This window comes from Oryctolagus cuniculus, chromosome 5, assembly GCF_964237555.1.
Source record: "Oryctolagus cuniculus chromosome 5, mOryCun1.1, whole genome shotgun sequence".
In the NCBI taxonomy this organism is placed as follows: domain Eukaryota; kingdom Metazoa; phylum Chordata; class Mammalia; order Lagomorpha; family Leporidae; genus Oryctolagus; species Oryctolagus cuniculus.
In genome coordinates, this window is record NC_091436.1 from 48862523 (window position 1) to 48882538 (window position 20016).

At 38.3% G+C, this 20016-nt stretch overlaps 1 protein-coding gene across 7 annotated transcripts in view; it reads left to right on the top strand.

Moving 5' to 3' along the window:
- TBC1D32 (TBC1 domain family member 32) overlaps positions 1–20016 on the top strand; it is a 250914-nt gene that overhangs the window by 27120 nt on the left and 203778 nt on the right. For 6 of the 7 annotated variants that reach the window (XM_070073655.1, XM_070073654.1, XM_070073652.1 and 3 more), the window contains 3 exons: positions 1934–2111; positions 9663–9731; positions 12964–13089. In XM_070073655.1, the coding sequence (XP_069929756.1) occupies positions 1934–2111; positions 9663–9731; positions 12964–13089 (373 nt within the window). The remainder of the gene's footprint in view (positions 1–1933; positions 2112–9662; positions 9732–12963; positions 13090–20016) is intronic. The other variant, XM_070073653.1, reaches the window with a different exon arrangement.

A 20016-nucleotide genomic window follows, 5' to 3' on the forward strand; every position in this document is an offset into this window, starting at 1 on the left:
GCTGCTTCACTTGTGATCCAGCTCTCCTTTATTGTGCCTGAGAAAGCAGCAGAAGATAATCCAACTCCTTGGGCGCCTGCATCTATGTGGGAGACCTGGAAGAAGCTCCTGGCTCCTAGCTTTGGCCTGGCCCAGCCCTAGCCATTGCAGCCATTTAGGGAGTGAACCTGTAGATGGAAATCTCTTTCCCTCTCTTTGTAATTCTGCCTTTCAAATAAAATAAAATCTTTAAAAATAGATTTACTTATTTATTTTAAAATATTGAGGATCTGGTGCTTTAGTTTTTTTAAAATTAATTTAAAAGATTATTTTTATTGGCTGGCACCGTGGCTCAATTGGCTAATCCTCTGCTGCGGCGCCAGCACCCTGGGTTCTAGTCCTGGTTGGAGCACCGGGTACTAGTCCAGGTTTGCTCCTCTTCTAGTCCTGCTCTCTGCTGTGGCCCGGGAGGGCAGTGGAGGATGGTCCAAATGCCTGGGTCCCTGCACCCATGTGGGAGACCAGGAGGAAGTACCCGGCTCCTGGCTTCGGATCAGCGCAGTACCGGCCATAGCGGCCATTAGGGGAGTGAACCAATGGAAGGAAGACCTTTCTCTCTGTCTCTCTTTCACTGTTTATAACTCTCTCTGTCTCTCTCTCACTGTCTAAATCTGCCTGGCAAAAATAAATAAATAAATAAAAAATTATTTTTATCTCTTCATGTGATCATTTTTATGATATTTCTTGCAGAAAAATTCATGTTGGTCATTTAAAAAAGGTCTGTTGGAAACATTTAAAAAAGTGTTTATTTGGAACAGAGTTATAGAGAGATATGCACAGAGGGAGGGAGGGAGAGAGAGAGAAAGAGAGAGAGAACTTGAACTTCCATCCCCTGGTTCATTTCCCGAATGGCAACAATGGCTAGGGCTGGGTAGGAGCCTGGAACTCCATCTGAGTCTCACACATGGGTGGCAGGGGCCCAAGGACTTTAATTTTAAAGATTTAAAAAAAAAATTACTGGAAAGACAGTGTTACAGACTGGGGGATGGGGAGGAGACACACAGAGAGAGATAGAAATAGGTAGATGTTCCAGCTGGTACCCTTATGGGAGGCTAGCCTTGCAGGTGGCAGATTAACCTTCTATTCTACAGTGCCGGCTCTGCCGTTGGAACATCTTTTGCTTTATTTTCTTTTTTCTTTTTCTTTTTAAGATTTTATTTATTTATTTGAGAGGTAGAGTTACAGACAGTGAGAGGGAGAAACAGAGAAAAAGGTCTTCTGTCCATTGGTTCATTCCCCAAATGGGCGCAATGACGGGAGATGCACAGATCCGAAGCCAGGAGCCAAGCGCTTCTTTTTCTTTCTTTTTTTTTTTTTAAAGATTTATTTCATTTATTTTAAAGACAGAGTTACACAGAGAGGTAGAGACAGAGAGAGAGGTCTTCCATCTGCTGGTTCACTCCCCAGATGGCTGCAATGGCTGGAGCTGAGCCAATTCGAAGCCAGGAGCCAGGAGCTTCTCCCAGGTCTCCCACGTAGGTGCAGGGGCCCAAGAACTTGGGCCATCCTCTGCTGCTTTCTTAGGCACATTAGTAGGGAGCTGGATTGGAAATGGAGCAGTTGGGACTTGAACTGGTGCCCATATGGCATGCCGGCACTGCAGGCCAGGGCTTTAAGTTGTTGCGCCAGAGTGTCAGCGCTGGAACACCTTGCTTTAGTTTCTGTTTAGTGTCTTGGTTTATGTAATCAGATGAGAAAACCCAGGAAATAACACACTTTTTGAGTTCCATATTAATTTTTATTCCTGTTTTGTAAATTCTGACTTAGGTTGTCCTCTTTAGCATTGTGTTCTTAAAGGGCTTTCTTTTTTATATTAAAAAAACCAGATAGTTTAACTAAGTTGATTGTTTTAACTTCTGCTATAGACTATCTTAAGACTACTTTGAATTTAAAGGTACAAAGAAATGATGCATTCCCTGAAGAATGTTATGATGATAGTGGTGGAGTCTATGATTAACAAGTTTGAAGAAGATGAGATACGAAATCAAGAACGGCAGAGAAGAATCCAAAAGGAGAAAAGTCATAGTTATTGCACAGACAATTGCTCTGATAGTGATTCATCATTCAATCAGGTATGTCATTTTGTTTGCATTTATGGCTAGAAATGGTGTTTAGTTATCAGTATTTTTAATAAATGTTTTATTAGCCAGATTTTTTCTGCTCTCTAATTTTCCAATTCAGAAGAGAATAAAAAATAACCTTGAAATGCCATCTCCTGGGATTATATATTCAGTGGATATTTGAATATATCTAGGATAATTCATTATTATATTTTGGAATTTTTTTTTAAATAAAAAGAGTTGAAGCAAGTCTCCATAAGCTTTAGTTAAAACATCTCATTCCCAGTTAATCCTTATTGAAGTTTAACTAGAGGGTAAATGAGGTAAGAAATTCCTGTGTACATCCTCTGGAGATGAAGGTTTCTATGAATTGTTAGTTTCAAAACACTAAACTTTTCTTTCTTTATTTAAGAGACAGAGAGAGGGAGTCAGACAGAAGGAATGGGAATGGATTTGGATAGAGAGAGAGAGAGAGATAAAGAGAGAGAGAGATCTCCCATCTGCTGGTTCATACCCTAAATGTCCAGGAAGGTTAGAACACTGAAGCTGGGAGCTGAGAATGTATTCCAGTTCTCCTACATTGGTGACATGAACCCCATTACTTGAACCATCACTACTGCTTTCCTGGGTCCCCATTAGCAAGAAGCTGGAAATCAGGAGCTGGAGCTAGGAACTGAACACAGGGACTCTGGATTGGGATGTGTATGTCTCAACTGCGGGACAAAATGCCTATTCTTTAATCTTTTCCTGACGTCAGAAGACTTGAGGTCTTATGTTTTCTCCAACCAAGGGAATAGGAACTCATTTCATTTTGCTACAGCAGGGCTAAGAGAAAGGCTGATGATTAGACTGACTTTGATAGAAGACATGGGAAACTTAATAGAAGACATGGGATTTTTTTTTTCTTTTTAAAGAAAAAATTAAAAAAAAATGTATTTATTTATTTGAAAGGCAGTGTTACAAAGAGAGAAAAAGAGAGACAGATTTTCCATCTGTTGATTTCACTCCCAAATGGCCACAGCAACCAGGCTGGGCCAAGCTGAAGCCAGGAGCTTTTCCCGGATTTCCCACAAAGGTTCAGGGGCCCAAGCACTTGTTCCATAAACCATTGCTTTCCCAGGTTCATGAGCAGGGAGCTGGATTGGAAGTGGAACAGCGGGCCGGTGCAGTGGTTCACTTGGCTGATCCTCTGCCTGTGGCACCGGAATCCCATATGGGTGCTGGGTTCTAGTCCCAGTTGCTCCTCTTCCAGTCCAGCTCTCTGCTGTGCCCCAGGAAGGCAGTGGAGGATGGCCCAGGTGCTTGGGCGCCTGCACCCATGTGGGAGACCAGGAGGGGGCACCTGGCTCCTCGCTTCAGATCGGCATAGCTCCAACCATAGCGGCCATTTTGGGGGTGAACCAACGGAAGGAAGACCTTTCTCTCTGTCTGTCTCTCTCATTGCCTAACTCTATCTGTCAAATAAAAAATTAAAAAAAAAATAAGAAAAAAAATTAAAAAAAAAAAAAAGGAAGTGGAGCAGCCAGGACTTGAACTGGTACTCACATAGAATATCGGCACTGGAGGCCTTGGCTTTAACCCATTGTGCCACAGCATCAGCCCTTGTAGTGGGCTTTTGGCTTAGTGGTAAAGATGGTGGTTAAGTTGCCATGTCCCAGTATCTGAGAACCTTGGTTTGAGTTCCATCTCCACTTCAGATTCCAGCTTCCTGCTAGTGCAGACCCTGGGAGGTAGCCTGTCACCTTTGTAGGGGCCTAGATTGAGGTCCCAGCTCCTTCCCTTGGCAAGGGTCAGTCCTGGGCATCATGGGCATTTGGGAAGGTACTCCAGCAGATAGGAATTCTATCTGTCTCTTTCCCTCTCGAATAAACAAAACACAAAACACCAAAATAGGGATTTGAGAAGGTTCGTAATAAAACATAAAAAATAAATATGTTTTGGCTCTGCCTGATTGAAGGGAATATGGTTTGGAAAGTATTAAAAGTAGAACTTAAAGGTTGTTGTGCCTACTATTCCGTCATTTAGCAGGCGAGATTGTGCTGAGTCATGACCCTTACAAGTCAGGCTGATTATCTGATGTCATGGAGGATGTGACAAGACATATTTTTCTTTATGTGGTAGCTTGTAATCATTCCTTGTTGCTAGGCTGTTTGTGTAGTTTTATTCTAATTTATGTAGTCAAATGGCTTTTTTCATAGGCTTCCTAACTGCTTCAGATCAAAGACTTTTGGAATAAAAAGGCACAGAAAAACCCAACTTTAGGACTCTGGACTCACAAGTTATATACTCCATTTACTTGATGAGTTACTTAAATAGACAGAAATTGAGACATAGGAGAAAAAGAACTGGAATATTAAATTTGTTTTAAGAAGTACAAATATTCGAATCTAACTAGAATTGACTAAGTAGCTGGAAGTTAAGAGTTTGCAGATTCTAAGACACAATTATTTCTCATCATTAGAATCATAGATTTTTGAAGAAGTGCAAAGTGGTTGAGTTGGCACTGCATGAAAAAATAATTTTGGAAGTATTTGGAGCATTCAAATTATGAAGTCATAGTTTCAGAATATATTCATGTTTTTTATTTTGTTTTGTTGTTGAGAATGAATTATGCTTTAATTTCTATTGCTTTCCTTGGGATCTCCATAGAGTATAGCTGAATTTTCAAGTGTCTGTCTTATGAATATAATTTTATTTTTGAAGGGACTAACTGAGTTGTAAGTGAACTGGGATCCTTGGGCTTTAGGAAAGAAGTGCATGAGTGCCAGAACTAGCCTGAGACATCTTGAATGTGGCACAGTGTGGGAGATATTTGGATATACCTTGCTTGATTGAAACAGACTGTCTTTCATGAAGCTGACCATAGAGAGACGTATTAATATATGCAGAGTTGGAAAAAGTCTCTGAAAATGTATCAGAAATTCATTCTGTTAAATACTGACATTCTTATTGATGCCTTCAAAATTAAGTTACTTGCTGTGGGATTAAAGAAAAATCTGTCTGAATTTTTATGTGGATAACATTGTATAAGCAATTTTGATGCTGTCATTTTGATACTAGTAAAATACTTGCTTTTTGTGAATAAAATAGGCTTTATTTCATTGCAACCTAATTATACTCATGTATGGATTTTTGACCCATTATTGAAAAACTGGAGACTTATCAGTATAAGTTTTAGAATATTGAAGACTAAAGGAGAGATAGTGGCCTTTACATGGTTATGACAGAGCAATGAAGGGATTTGGTATTGTGAATAATCCTGGAAAATGTTTCTGTAAAATAATGCTAGAAAGATAAATATAATAATACTAGTCATTTATTACTGAGACTTCTGTCAGCCACTGTCTGCTGTGCCTGACTTTGTATTAACTATGGGTGTTACTGGCACATTCTAAAGAAAAAGTGAGACTTATAAGCTCAAACTTGAATTGCTAATTAGAGGTAGACCTTGAATTTGACCTGACTTCTTACCCTCCAAAATCTGTTCTTCTTGTTCTTTGCTGTACTACCTGGAAACTGGGTTTAAGTTCTGGTTCCACCACCAATTAGCTTTGTGAACTTGGGCAAATGTCTTAACTTTGTGTTGCAGTGTTTCTTATTTGCAAAATGGTGGTAAAAATACCACTTACCTCATGGGATTGTTGAAAAGATTGAGTTAATGTCAATATTGGTTATTAAGCTATAACATGCATAGAAGGTAGCTTGGCACATGGTCTCTGTATTTGGACATGTTAGCTTTCATTGTTGTTGATTCCTTTGACAATATGTGCTGAAATGGATGCCGTGTAGAGACACATTGAAATAGAAAATTTCTCAGCTGTGGTCTTCTGTGGTTCCTAACCAAGCTTCTGGTTTTCTACTGTTGAGTATTTAGAGGACTATCTCCTATATACATTAAGTTTTCCAAATTTATATCATTTCTTCTTGCAGTTTTTATGTCTTCATCTCCCCCTGTAGTATTTGGTATAGTACAGTATACTGTGAATGCTATTTTATTATATTCCAAGGGAACCCCACATCAGGATTATATTGAGAAGGTGAATTTATGACAACAGAAATTTATTCTTATATGACATGAACCTGATTATGGCATTTACTATTTCTTTGATTTCTAAGCAAACTTGATCAAAACCCATCATTTGTTGCCTGTTGTGGGCACAATCATGGACCCATCAAAGATGTCCATGTTCTAATCTTCAGACCTGTGAGCACGATATGTTACCTTATGGCAAAAGGGACTTTGCTGTTGCAATTAGTTTAAGGATCTTAAAATGGGGAGATTATTTGGTACTAGCCAGGTGAGCCCAGTGTAATCATATGGACCTGTTTAAGACACAGGAGGGTCAAAGAAGCTGCTGTTCAGGCTGACATATACCTACAAGGAGACCCCTGTAAGAGCTGCAAAGAGGCAGGCTTAGAGGGAGGAAAATTGGAGACCCTGCAAAGGGGCAGTAGTAACCTCATACCCTAATCAAAAGCCAGTAGTGTCTAATTGTGGGACTGTCAGTTAAAGAGCCTCAGGGATGAGGAGTCTGGGCAGGAGGTGTCTCAAGAAGTCTATAGATTAATCCATATATATTCAAAAGCATTGGAGGTTATTGGGCCTGGATTCTTGCCTAGCAACCCTTGGGCAAAATTACAACAACAGGGGGCAAGGGTTGCCTGGTTGCCTGATAAAACTCACCTCCATCAGGAATTAAAAGCCTCAGTAATAGTCAAGCATGATAACAGAAGGACCCTCAAAATAGAGGCAAGAGGCCGTTTAGAAGACAATTACAAGACAGGGAGTCAGAGTAAAGAGGCTGGAGCTTTTCTCTGTTCACTTTGGGAGTGTGGAAAGTATCTTCCAAAGGTTCCTGTGAGACACTTGAAAGGGAAAACCCCAAGAGGGATACTCAAGGGGAGCCCAGAAATTGTTCACACTGAGGAGTAGCCTCCACCAGGTTACCTCCAGTCACATGCATCTACAGTATCATTCCAGAAAGGAAAATGGAGCTGAAAAGACCAAATAGGAGCAATAGGCTGTTGATAGTCTGTTACTCACCACTTGGAGAAGAAATCTCAGTGGGACCTCCAGTTATATTGCTGGAAAATTGGGGAGATGAATCTGAGTATGTGTCCTGGTGTCAGTGACTGGACACATCAGTGAGAGTATAAGTGAAGTTTTATTTAGTAAGAAAAAGATAAGCTCTCAACAGTATGACTGGAGAGGCTGGTAGAAAGAGAGACCAAGCCCACAAAAAATTTTTAAATTCATGCATGTAGGGGAGCTTCAAGGAGTTCATGGAAAATCACAGTGTAAAAAAGTATGCCTGAATTTTAAAATGTTTTTACACAAAATAAACATGTTTTCCATCCATTTGCTGTGAATGTGTTGAGGTGTGTGTGTTCAAGTCTGTTATGTGTCATATATTTTTCTGTTAAGTAAGACAACTGCTCCCATATATACTTAAAATTACTTTGTTCATAGTTATCATTCATAAATATTGGTTATTAAGCTATAACATGAAAATTGAAAATTAGAGTTTTATTTTATAAAGTACTTTTTTTTTTTTTGTCAGGCAGAGTGGACAGTGAGAGAGAGAGAGAGAAAGGTCTTCCTTTGCCGTTGGTTCACCCTCCAATGGCCGCCGCGGCTGGTGCGCTGCGGCCGGCGCACTGCGCTGATCCGATGGCAGGAGCCAGGTACTTATCCTGGTCTCCCATGGGGTGCAGGGCCAAGGACTTGAGCCATCCTCCACTGCACTCCCTGGCCACAGCAGAGAGCTGGCCTGGAAGAGGGGCAACCGGGACAGAACCCGGCGCCCCGACCAGGACTAGAACCCGGTGTCCCAACGCCACAAGGCGGAGGATTAGCCTAGTGAGCCGTGGCACCGGCCTATAAAGTACTTCTAATTTAAGAAAAAGCATGTGTTGCTTAACATTATATATTACATTATATATTTTATTTTAAAATTATTTTTATTTATATGAAAGGCAGAGAGAGAGAGAGAGAGAGAGATCTTTTATTTGTTGGTTCGCTCCTCAAATACCTGCAATAGCCAGGCCTGGGCTAGGCCAAAGTTAGGGTTCTTGAATTCAATCTTGTCTCCCATGTGGTGTGGGTGGCAGGCACCAAGTACCTGCAGTACCAACTACCAAGAATCTGTTCCTCCCAGGGTGTGCACTAGCAGGATCTTGAAATTGAAACTATAGTCAGGACTCAAACCCAGGCACTCCAGTATGGAATGCAGGCAACCTAAGTACTGTGCCAAATACTTGCACCTAGTGTATATTTTGAGAGATGAGTAAAAATCAAGACATTTTAAAAGGATTTTTAAGAAATTTTAAATTGGATGATACTCAATATCAAGATGGTTTGTATTCATTTGATGTGGAGTATTTCTGTCTGCTCTCTACTTGTTCTTAGAGCGAAACAATGAAACATGATAAGAAGACCTGCTTTGGAGTCATTATTATACTAAACAAATATATATTTAATGTCTAACCTGTCAGGCCTATTTTGAGGGCTTGGGATTTTGTAACGAGAAATACCAACTTCTGATAAAACACTTGTGAATACCTCCTTTTACCCCTTTTAGATAGTCAGTAATGAAGATTGTGAAGAAAATAGGAAGGTGGAATAGGGGGAGATGAGAGGTGCAGAGAGACTGCTTTAGGTGATCAGGGGGATATTTCTTTGAGGAGATTTTTTTAGCTGAGCTATTAGTGAAAAGAGGGTAGCCATGCAAAGCTTTGGAGGCTGGACTAAAGACAAGTGCAAAGATTCTTTGACTAGGGTGAACTTGGCATCTTCCAGGCATGGAAAGAAGGTCATGTGACTGGACCACGGCAGGTGATGTGAAAAGTAATGTATGAGGGACTGTTAGATTCAAACTGAGTAAAGTGTGTGCCATTTTTACGTGTTTATGTTTCTGTCTTTCCATTTCCTTTATCTCCCATTTCTGGCTATATAACATTTGTGTATATGTTGTCTTACAATGTTCTACACATTGCAGTTGCTCAGCAGATAATCATAGTTTTCATATACAAATGAAGCTACACTGTTTTCTTGGGATATTCAGTTTCCGTTTAAAAGCCTTGGGAAACAAAAATGGTAAGTGTGCTGTCAAATCAAAAGTGATCATCCCCTTCTTCTGTTAAGAATGCATTTTGTGATTGGAATTGTATTTTAAAAATCATTTATATTCTTTTTTTTTAAAATTTATTTATTTACTTGAAGTCAGAGTTACAGAAAAAGAGGGAGAGGCAGAGAGAGCTTGCATCCACCGGTTAACTCCTCAGAAGGCTGCAACAGATGGGGCTGGTTCAGGCTGAAGTTAGGAGCCAGGAATTTTTTGAGGGTGGCAAGAGCCCAGGTACTTGAGCCATCTTCCGTTGCTTTTCCCAGGCCATGAACAGGGAGCTGGATTGGAAGTGGAGCAGCCGGGACACTTTCTGACACCTGTGTGGCATTCCAGCAGGTGGTGACTTTACCCCCTATGCCACACACAGGCCCTGATTTATACTAATACTTCAAAAATTCTACTTAATAAGTAGAATGTTCTGTCTTTTGTGTTACAGAGTTACAAATTTTGTCCAGGAAAATTGCAACTGATTTTAGACCAGTTGGATCCTGGGCAACCTAAAGAGGTAAGTTTAAAGGAATCTGTCAAGTTCTGTTAGATGCCATATATTTATAATGTGCTAGGTTACAGTGAGTAGCAACTGGGTTGTTTCTCTTAAGGCTACGCTTTTATTATTTATTACGATCCTAAACTGATATCCCCAGTAAATGTTCCAGTCTTGGAATGAAAGGTCATAGGCTAGGAAAGGCTTACCTTAGAGAACTGTCATGCTTTATAAGAGGGAGATTTTATTTCTAGCTTCAGATATGAAAGAATGAAGTTATGAGCAGTTGTACCAAAAGTGTATCTTCACCATTGCTCTCTCTGCAATGATTTGTTAGGGATTTTTTTTTGTATTTAATGCTTTTTCTGTGAACAACTATTTAAAAATGTTAACAACTACTAGAAGAATTTTCAATAGGCAAAATTATATATATATATTTATCATGGACAACATGTTTTGAAATATGTATACTCTGAGGAATGTCTTGATAGTGAGCCAGTTAACATATATAATACCTAATATACTTCTTTTTTGTGGTGAGAACATTTTAAAATTTATTTTCAGTAATTTTCAAAAATGAAGAATGTTGTTATTAACTATAGTCACCATGTTGTATAATAGCTCTCTTGAATATATTCTTCCTTTTTAGCTGCAGTTTTGTGTTTGACCAACATCTCTTGAACTTTGGTATATTTGAGCAACTTTGGCACATTTGTAATTTATAAGAAAAAAGATACAGAATCAATTATATTGAATTGTGTCTGTTTATACTTTAAAAGATTGTACAAATTAGTTTATGAAGTAGAATTTCATTTGAAAGTCAGTCTGAAATAGAAAATATGATAGCATTTTTTAAACCCAAGACTTTTGTGTATATTCTGCCATTTGACCTCAAGTTTTTAAAAAGTATTTATTTCAAAGACAAGGCTATAGAGAGAGGAGAGACAGAGAAAGAGAGAGAGGAGAAAGAAGAGAGAAAGATCTTCCATCTGTTAGTTCACTTCCCAAATGGCTGCAGTGGCCAGGTCTGGTCCAGACCAAAGCCAGGAGCCAGTAGCTTTATCTGGGTCTGCTATGTGGGTACAGGGACTCAAGCTCTTGGGCCATCTTCAGCTGCTTTCCCAGGCACATTAGCAGGGAAGTAGGGAAGCTGGGATTCCAACCAGCATCCATGTGGCTTAAACTGTTTGCAACAATGCTGGACCCTGATCTTGATTTTTGAAATTTTTGAAAAAACTTTTTTCTTTAAACTAAATGAATAGTGTGATTTATTTTTATTGAAATTTCCCCCCCCAAAAAAAATCAGAGAAAAAATTTTCCTGTTAACATCTTATAGTCTTTTATTTTCTAGAATCTCAATAAACAATAACATTTTTCAAAAGATACTTGAAATGAGGTTTGACTTTTATATAATTCAGCTTAAATAGGTTATTTGCAAATCTGTACTGTCCAGAAGAAGACTTTATTCTGTTCCTGCAAGCACTATATTCTTTATGGGATCTTGTCCTAAAAACTAATTGAACCTTTGGGGCCGATACCGTGCCTCACTTAGTTAATCCTCTGCCTGTAGCACCGGCATCCCATATGGGCGCCGGATTTTCTCCCGGTTGCTCCTCTTCCAGTCTAGCTCTCTGCTGTGGCCTGGGAGGGCAGTGGAGGATGGCCGAAGTGCTTGGGTCCCTGTTCTTGCATGGGAGACCAGGAAAAAGCTCCTGGCTCTTGGCTTTGGATCGGCGCAGTGCTGGCTGTGGCGGCCATTTGGGGAGTGAACCAATGAAAGGAAGACCTTTCTCTCTTTCTCTCTCTCTCACTGTCTAACTCTGTCTTTCAAATAATAATAATAATAAAAAAACAACTAATTGAACCAGAGAAATTACTTAACACTGTAAATGAATTCTGATTTTTTTATCTTTAATTTTTGATATTTAAAACTTTCACCATGTTCTCCCTATGCCTACCACAAAGTTTTGTTTTAGGATTCTCTCTTATGAATATATATTTTCAAATATAAGTATTTTCCTTTTCATCTAAAAATACTCAGTGTCAGGTTTGCTGAGGTCTTGGCTCCTGTCTGTAATGCTTCATCTTTTTAATCACTAAGCTTTGGTTGTTTCAGTTGGGAAATGACCAGGATTTGAGGATCAGGTTGGAATTAATGTGTCATTATTGACCAGTTGGAGAGTGAATTGGAGAAAAGCTTTGTTCCATGCATCATGGAGGGGTCCTATTCTCCACTACTGTCTTTCTGGTCATATGGTTTTGTGTTATTTCTGATTGGATTTTGAGAAGACTGAATTAAGAAGTGAGCTGCTTTTTTTCAAGTATAGAAATTAAATTTTGCATTTCAGATTTGAACAACTTTTTTTTTAAAGGTTTATTTTCTTTATTTGAAAGACAGAGTTACAGAGAGAGGTAGAAACAGAGAGAGAGGTCTTCCATCTGATAGTTCACTCCCCAAATGGCTTCAATGGCTGGAGCTGTGCTGATCTGAAGCCAGGAACCAGGAGCTTCTTCCAGGTCTACCACATGGATGTAGGAGTCCAAGGAGTTAGACCATCTTCTACTGCTATCCCAGGCCATAGCAGAGAGCTGGATTGGAAGAGGAGCAGTGGGGACTAGAACCAGTGCCCATAAGGGATACTGGCGCTTCAGGCCACGGCTTTAACCCACTGCACCACAGTGCTGGCCCCAGCTTTTTTTTTTTTTTTTTTTTTTTTTTTTTTTTTTTTTATCTCATTAGTTACAAGGTCAGAAAATAAGGTATAATAAAAAAAAAAGTTATGACTTTTATTTTGTGTGTGAGAGAATTGTTAATATATTCTGGAATGAGAAAGCTTCACCAGGGAAAAATCTAGGCAACATTTAAAATTAAGCCTCTCAAACTTCAGGACCACATATGAGTGCCTACTAGAATGGGGAAAGTCTGGAAGGAGGCCACTGTTAACACATTGCCTTGGTGATTTTGATTCAACCACTACACCCTCTGTTCTGCTTAGACATGAGACCTAGAATTTCCTTGTATATTAGTATTTTAATTTTCATCTTACACAAAATAGCAACTTATTTTTTCTGTGTAAACATTTAGTATCACAAGAATTCTCCAGAGCTATTTTATAAAAGAGCAACATATTCTTATAAATAACTCTTTAAAATAATTATCCAGAATCTACCTTTTGGTAGTTTCTTAGATATTGTTTTTGGAGAATTGATATTATTCTAGTGACTGAATATTAATACAAATCTTATTTTACAGGTGAGATATGAAGCCTTACAAACCTTATGTTCAGCTCCTCCATCTGATGTCCTGAATTGTGAAAATTGGACTTCTCTCTGTGATAAACTAAAAGTGGCTCTATCAGATCCTGATCCAGTGTTTAGTGTAAGACAATGTTTACAGAAATTGTTCAAAATAATTTCTATTTCCCATTATCCTAGAAGTAAATGGAATATGATAGTTTTCTTTAATAGTAGCTCAAATATTTGTAGAACTTCAGTTTTAGCTTTTCAGTTGTCCAAATTTTCTTCAAAGGAATTAGCTATTTCATGATTAGATTTAAAGTTTAATTAATATATCATTAACTGCCCAAAAATAACTGAGTTGTACATTTTGTTTTATCTTATGAAGGGATATCCAAGTGTTTGTGTCATTTTTTTTCTCAATTTTAAGAGATATATTTATGTTTTTTATGTAATAAAATGTAATGTGTGATGTTTTATTGCATATATAAATTGTATAATATCCAATTAGGGTAAATACCCTTTCAAATATTTAACTTTAATATCTCTATTAATCTAAAATCCTATCTTCTAAGTTTTTTAAATGGAGAAATCTATAATAACTAACATTGTGTATAGTTACCATCCTGTGCAGAACTCAGTAACTTCTCACTCATTTCTAGCTTTAGCCTAGTACTCATCAATCAAGCTTTCTCCTCTTGTCCCTACACATTTCCCACCATAGCCTCTGATTATTATATTTTTATATTCTATAAATTTACCTATTGTTTTAGAATGTACACATGAGTGAGATCACGTGATACTTGTCTTTCTGTTCTTGGCTTATCTTAGTTAACTGGGTCATTGCTTTTGAATTCAGAAAAGTATTTTTTTAAAGATTTATTTATTTGTTTTGAAAGTCAGAGTTGGAGGGAGGGGGAAAGAGAGAGAGAGAAAGAGAGGAAAGAGAGAGAAACTTTCCATCCACTGGTTCATTCCCCAGATGGCTGCAACGGTCAACTCTGTACTAGGCTGAAGCTAGGAGCCAGGAGCTTCAGTCAAGTCTACCAGGTGGGTGGCAGGGACCCAAACAAGTGGGCTATCTTCTGGTGCTTTTCCCATGCCATTAACAGCAAGTTTGATTGGAAATGGAGCAGCCAGGAAATGAATGAGTGTCCATATGGGATGCCAGCTGCACAACCATTGGCTTAACCCGCTATACTACTGTACCAGCCCAAAAAATATTGTTTTAAAAAATTAATATTTGGAAATAAAAATGAAGAATTAGTATTTATTCTAAAGGTTTATAATAACTTTCCTCCTGCAGTTAAGTGTTTACAGAGTGCCTAAAATAGAAACTGCTTAAAAATAGAAATTAGAAAATGATAAAGCTAATATATATAAACTAAGAGGTTAAAACATAATTTAAAAGAAATCATAAAGGTAATAGAAAATTTCTAAAAATGCATCTAGGGAGTAAACAGCAAATGGAAGACCTATCTCTCTCTCTCTCTGTCTCTCTGTGCCTCTGCTCCTCTGTAACTCTGCCTTTCAAATAAATAAATAAATATTTTTTAAAAAATTATGAAGTCAATAGAGATGATTTGAGTGAAAATTGACTTGCATCTGATTTTCAGTAATGGTTAGGAGTGGGTTTATGTTAAAAAGTAAAGTAATTCGACAGATAGTGTTAATGATGTGAAATTTTATCTCAAAATTTTTTAGAGGTTAATTACTCTTTTATTATTGAATTATAAGGTAAAGTCTACATTTACAATTTATTTTTTTAAGATTTATTTGAAAGGCAGATACAGAGAAAGAAGGGGGAGAGAGATGTCTTCTATCCTCTGGTTTACTCCCCAAATGGCTGCAACTGCCAAGGTTAGGCCAGGCCAAAGCCTGGAGATGGGAGATTCTTCCAGGTCTCTCACATGGGTTTTAGGGGCCCAAGGACTTGGATGTTTTTATGCTACTTTCTCAGGTACATTCACAGGGAGCTGGATTGGAGGTGGAGCAACCAGTACTTGAACCAATCCCCATATGGGATGCCAACACTGCAGGTGGAGGCTTAACTTTCTACACCACAGCACCTGCCTACATCTACAATTTGATCAGGAAGAAATGCTTTGCATTTACATCAAGGACATATTTGCTGTAGTGACTTCCACCACCTACACAAAAAAGACCATCTACATGTTTTTAAAAAAGATTACATGTTTTAACTGGTCCTACTTTTGCTATTTTAGACTGTACTTTTCCTTACATACATGTTAAGTCTGATGTATCTCTCCACATTTTTTAATATCAAATGGAGCTTTTCACAATTTCTAAGTATAAACAAAATGCTGAAAACAATATTGAAGCAAAGTTTTAAAACAAAGAAACAATTGACTGCTATTATATTACATTAGAGAAACGGAGTTAAACTTGGCCCCTCTGTGGCTCAATGACATAAAATTTCAGAATGCCTGATTGTATTCAAGTATCACATTATACATATAAATTCATTTTTTCTCTTCTTAATTGATATATCAGTGAAGAAAACTTCAGTCTTAAAATGTATACAGTGTTGGGGCTGGCATTGTGGATTAGCAGGTTGAGCCTCTACCTGTGATGCTGGCATCCCAAATGGGTGTCAGTTTGAGTCCCAGCTGCTCCACTTCTGATCCAGCTCCTTATTGATATGCCTCTGAAAGCAGCAGATCATCCAGGTGCTTGTGCCCCTGTATGTAAATGAGAGACCCAGAAGAAGCTCTGGACCCTTGGCTTCTACCTGGGCTACCCTTGCCCGTTGTGGCCATTTTGGGAGTGAACCAGTAGATAGGAGGTTTCTGTTTGTCTCTCTTTCTGTCTTTGTCTCTGTCTCTCTCTCTGCCTCTCTATCATTCTACCTTTCAAATAAATAAAAAATAAATCTTTAAAAAATGTATATAGTATACAGTATTTTGTACAGAACTTAAAGTTATAGCACAAGAGTTAACATTCTTCTATTTATTCAACAATATTTATTGAATACTTACAACGTACATCATTCAAATTTAGATGCTGGGAACATACTGTGAGTAAGTTAGATGTGTTTGCCCTCATATAACTGACATTCTAGTAGAATATATAGATAATAGTTATAAAAATGTATCTTGGAGGAGATTGGATTAAGATGGTGTAGTAACGAGGAAGCTTGCTGCTCTGGTCTAAGAGAAGATAGTTTAAAAAAGTGGAAAGAGTGCAATCTCGAAGAGTTAGGGAGAAAACAGCAGAGGAAATATGCTATGTAAATTGGAGGGACACAGTAAACCTACGTGGAGGGTGTGGACACACACAACTCAGGACCCCAGCAGCCAGGAGCCTCTGCACCAGTGTAGGAGAGAGAGGTGAGGTCAGACTGTAGCAGCCCAAGGCATTGGTGAGAAAAGCTACAGGCAGAGCATAGAGGGAACCCAGCTTTGAGCACAAGGGATAGTGTAGCTGCCAGACTAGAGGAGAAAAAATGAAAGAGGGGGCATGTTCCTCTCTCCCTGATCACCCTACAATAGCATCCTGTAACAAGCTGATAGCAGGCACCATTTTGACATACGTAACAGCTGCACTAGCCTATGTCTGCACCCAGCAACCAGAGGTTGAGACTCCTGAGTCTAGTGGGCAGAATAGACAGAGGACTTGTGACTGTGGGAGGCTTGTGTGCCGGGACTGTGAAAAAACTGAGGCTGTGTGGGAGGAATCAGGGACTTTGGGCAGTCACTGTGGGAGGCTCCACATGCTCAGTGCTACCTGGTTACCTGGTGAAGGACATTGCTAGGGAATCTGAGCTTACACTGAGGACTGCACAGAACCTTTGTGTGGTCCTTGTGCAGAGCAGATGAATAATACACCCACTAGGGCTAGTGCCCAGGCAATAATCTCCTTTGAGTAGAGAGGCTTATCTGAGTCTACGCAAACAGAGAAGAACAAATCTCCCCTCTGATAAGAAAAAAAAAAAAAAAAAGAGAGATTTACCACACCAAACCTGGCTGTGTTACCTCAGACATGCCCTTCACCCTGGAGAACTGATCAGAGCTCACTAGCCCCACCCACCACATGCATCTAGGTATTCACTGAAAGCAGACACTCTGCTAATCTACAGAGGAATAGTACAAAGATAAAAGCTGCCACAGTGAAAAACAAAGAAACCAACAAGAATCTCCACAAATGCCAAATAACAAATGCAGTAATTCAAGAAGCAAAAAATAAGGAAGATAGCATGACACCCCTAAAAGAACATAACACTTCAATACTAGATTGTGAAGATGGTGAGATTGAAGAAATGCCAACAGAGAAAAAGAACTACAGAACAATTTCCCTGATGAACATAGATGCAAAAATTCTCAACAAAATTCAACAATACATCAGAAAGATAAGTGGGATTTATCCCTGGTATGCAGGCATGGTTCAGCATTCGCAGATCAATCAATGTGATACACCATGTTAACAAACTGAAAAACAAAAACCGTATGATTATATCAATGGATGCAGAGAAAGCATTTGATAAAATACAACACCCTTTCATGATGAAAACTCTAAGCAAATTGGGTATAAAAGGAACATTGCTAAACACAATCAAGGCAATTTATGGCAAACTCATGGCCAGCATACTATTGAATGGGGAAAAGTTGGAAGCATTCCCACTGAGATCTGGAAACAGACAAGGATGCCCACTCTGACTATTGCTGTTTAATATGGTCTTGGAAGTTTTAGCCAGAGCCATTAGGCAAGTAAAACAAATCAAAGGGATACAAGTAGGGAAAGAAGAAGTCAAACTTTCCCTATTAGCAGATGACATGATTTCTATATATAGGGGAACCAAAAGATTTCACCAAGAGACTATTGGAATTCATAGAAGAGTTTAGTAAAGTAGCAAGATATAAAATGAATACAGAAAAATCTACAGCCTTTGCATACACAAACAATGGAATGACTGAGAAAGAACTTCTAAGATCAATCCATTCACAATAGCTACAAAAAAAAAATCAAATACCTTGCAATAAATTTAACCTAGGATGTCAAAGATCTCTATGCCGAGAATCACAAAACATTAAAGAAAGAAATAGAAGAAGATACAAAAAAAGGAAAAATTTTCCATGTACATGGATTCAAATAATCAATATCATCAAAATGTCCATTCTTCCAAAAGCGTTTTGTAGATTCAATGTGATGTCAATCAAAATACCAAAGACATTCTTCTCAGATGTAGAAAAAAATGATGCTGAAATCCACATGGAAACACAGGAGACCTTGAAGAGCTAAAGCAATCTTATACAACAAAAACAAAGCTGAAGGCATCATAATACCAGATTTCAAGACATACTACAGGGCAGTGATAAGCAAAACATCCTGGTACTGGTACAAAAACAGATGAAAATACCAATGAAACAGAATAGAAATGCCACAAATCAATTTAAGCATCTACCACCAACTTATTTTTGACCATGGAGCTAAAACCAATCCCTGGAGCAAGCACAGTCTCTTCAACAAATGGTGTTAGGAAAACTGGATTTCCATATGCTGAAGTATTAAGCAGGACCCCTGCTTTACATGTTACACAAAAATACATTCACAATGGATTAAAGACCTCAAGCTATGACCTGATACCATCAAATTATTAGAGGACATTGGGGAAACCCTGCAAGACATTGACACAGGCTTCTTGGAAAGGACCCAGAGGAACAGCAATCAAAGCCAAAGTTGACAAATGGGATTACATCAAATTGCAAAGCTTTTGTACTTCAAAAGAAGCACTCAAGAAAGTGAAGAGGCAGCTGACAGAATGGGAGAAATTATTTGCAAAGTATTCAATTGATAAAAGATCAATAACCAGAATATATAAAGTGATTAAGAAACTCTACAACAAGAAAATAAACCACACAATTACAACCTAAGCAAAGTACTTAAACAGACATTTTTCAAAAGAGGAAATCCAAATGGCCAAAAGGCACATGCAGAAATGTTCAGGATCACTAGCTGTCATTGAAATTCAAATCAAAACCACAATAAAGCTTCAGTTCACCCCAGTTAGAGTGGCTTTCATACAGAAATCAGCAAACAATAAATGCTGGTGAGGATGTAGCGAAAATGGTACTCTAATCCACTTTTTGTGGGAATGTAAACTGGTAAAAACAGTATGGAAGACAGTGTGGTGGTACCTCAGAAATCTGACTATAGACCTACCATATGACCCAGCCATTCCAGTCCTGGAAAGTTACCCAAGGGAAATGAAATTAGTATATGTAAGAATTATCTGTATCCCTATGTTTATTGCAGCTCAATTCACAATAATTAAGACATGGAATCAACCTAAATGCCTGTCAACTTAAGACTGGATAAAGAAATTATGGGATACATACACTATGGAATACTGCACAGTGGTTAAAAAAATGAATTCTGGTCATTTGCAACAAAATGGGTGAATCTGGGAAACATTATACTTAATGAAATAAGCCCATCCCAAAGGGAAAAATAGCATATGTTCTCCCTGATCTGTGAGAACCAACAGAGAACCTGAAAGAAAATGTGTAGAAGTGAAATTGACACTTTGAGAACAATGACTTGATCAGCCCTTGTCTTGACTGATGAGGAACAGGTTTTTTTTTCTTCTTCATACTATTTGTTGAACTCCTTACTTAACACGGAGTTAATCATATGTCTATAAAGTCAATTGAAAATAGAAATCAGCAAAAGATAAGAGTAGGATTAAGAGAGGCAGGAGGAAGTTTGTAACTGTAAAGCTTTATAGTCTACATACATTCCTATGTACTTACTTTAAGCATTCAGTTTAAAAACTTGTCAGGGAACCCTAAATCCCATTAATCTGGGTGGTAAACATCCATCTTAAGTGTTAAAGTGATCATATAGATAGGATTAAATGTTAAAATGATCATATAAATAGGATCAAGTATCTGATAATAATAATATAATTAAAAAGGAGAGAATGTTCCAATATGGGAAGCAGCCCAAACAGCAGACTCATAGAATGACATTCGCTTTTAATAGCACTCTGACTTCAGAACCAGCCCTTAAGGCATTCTGGTCTGGATGAAAAGCCCATGAGAACATTTCA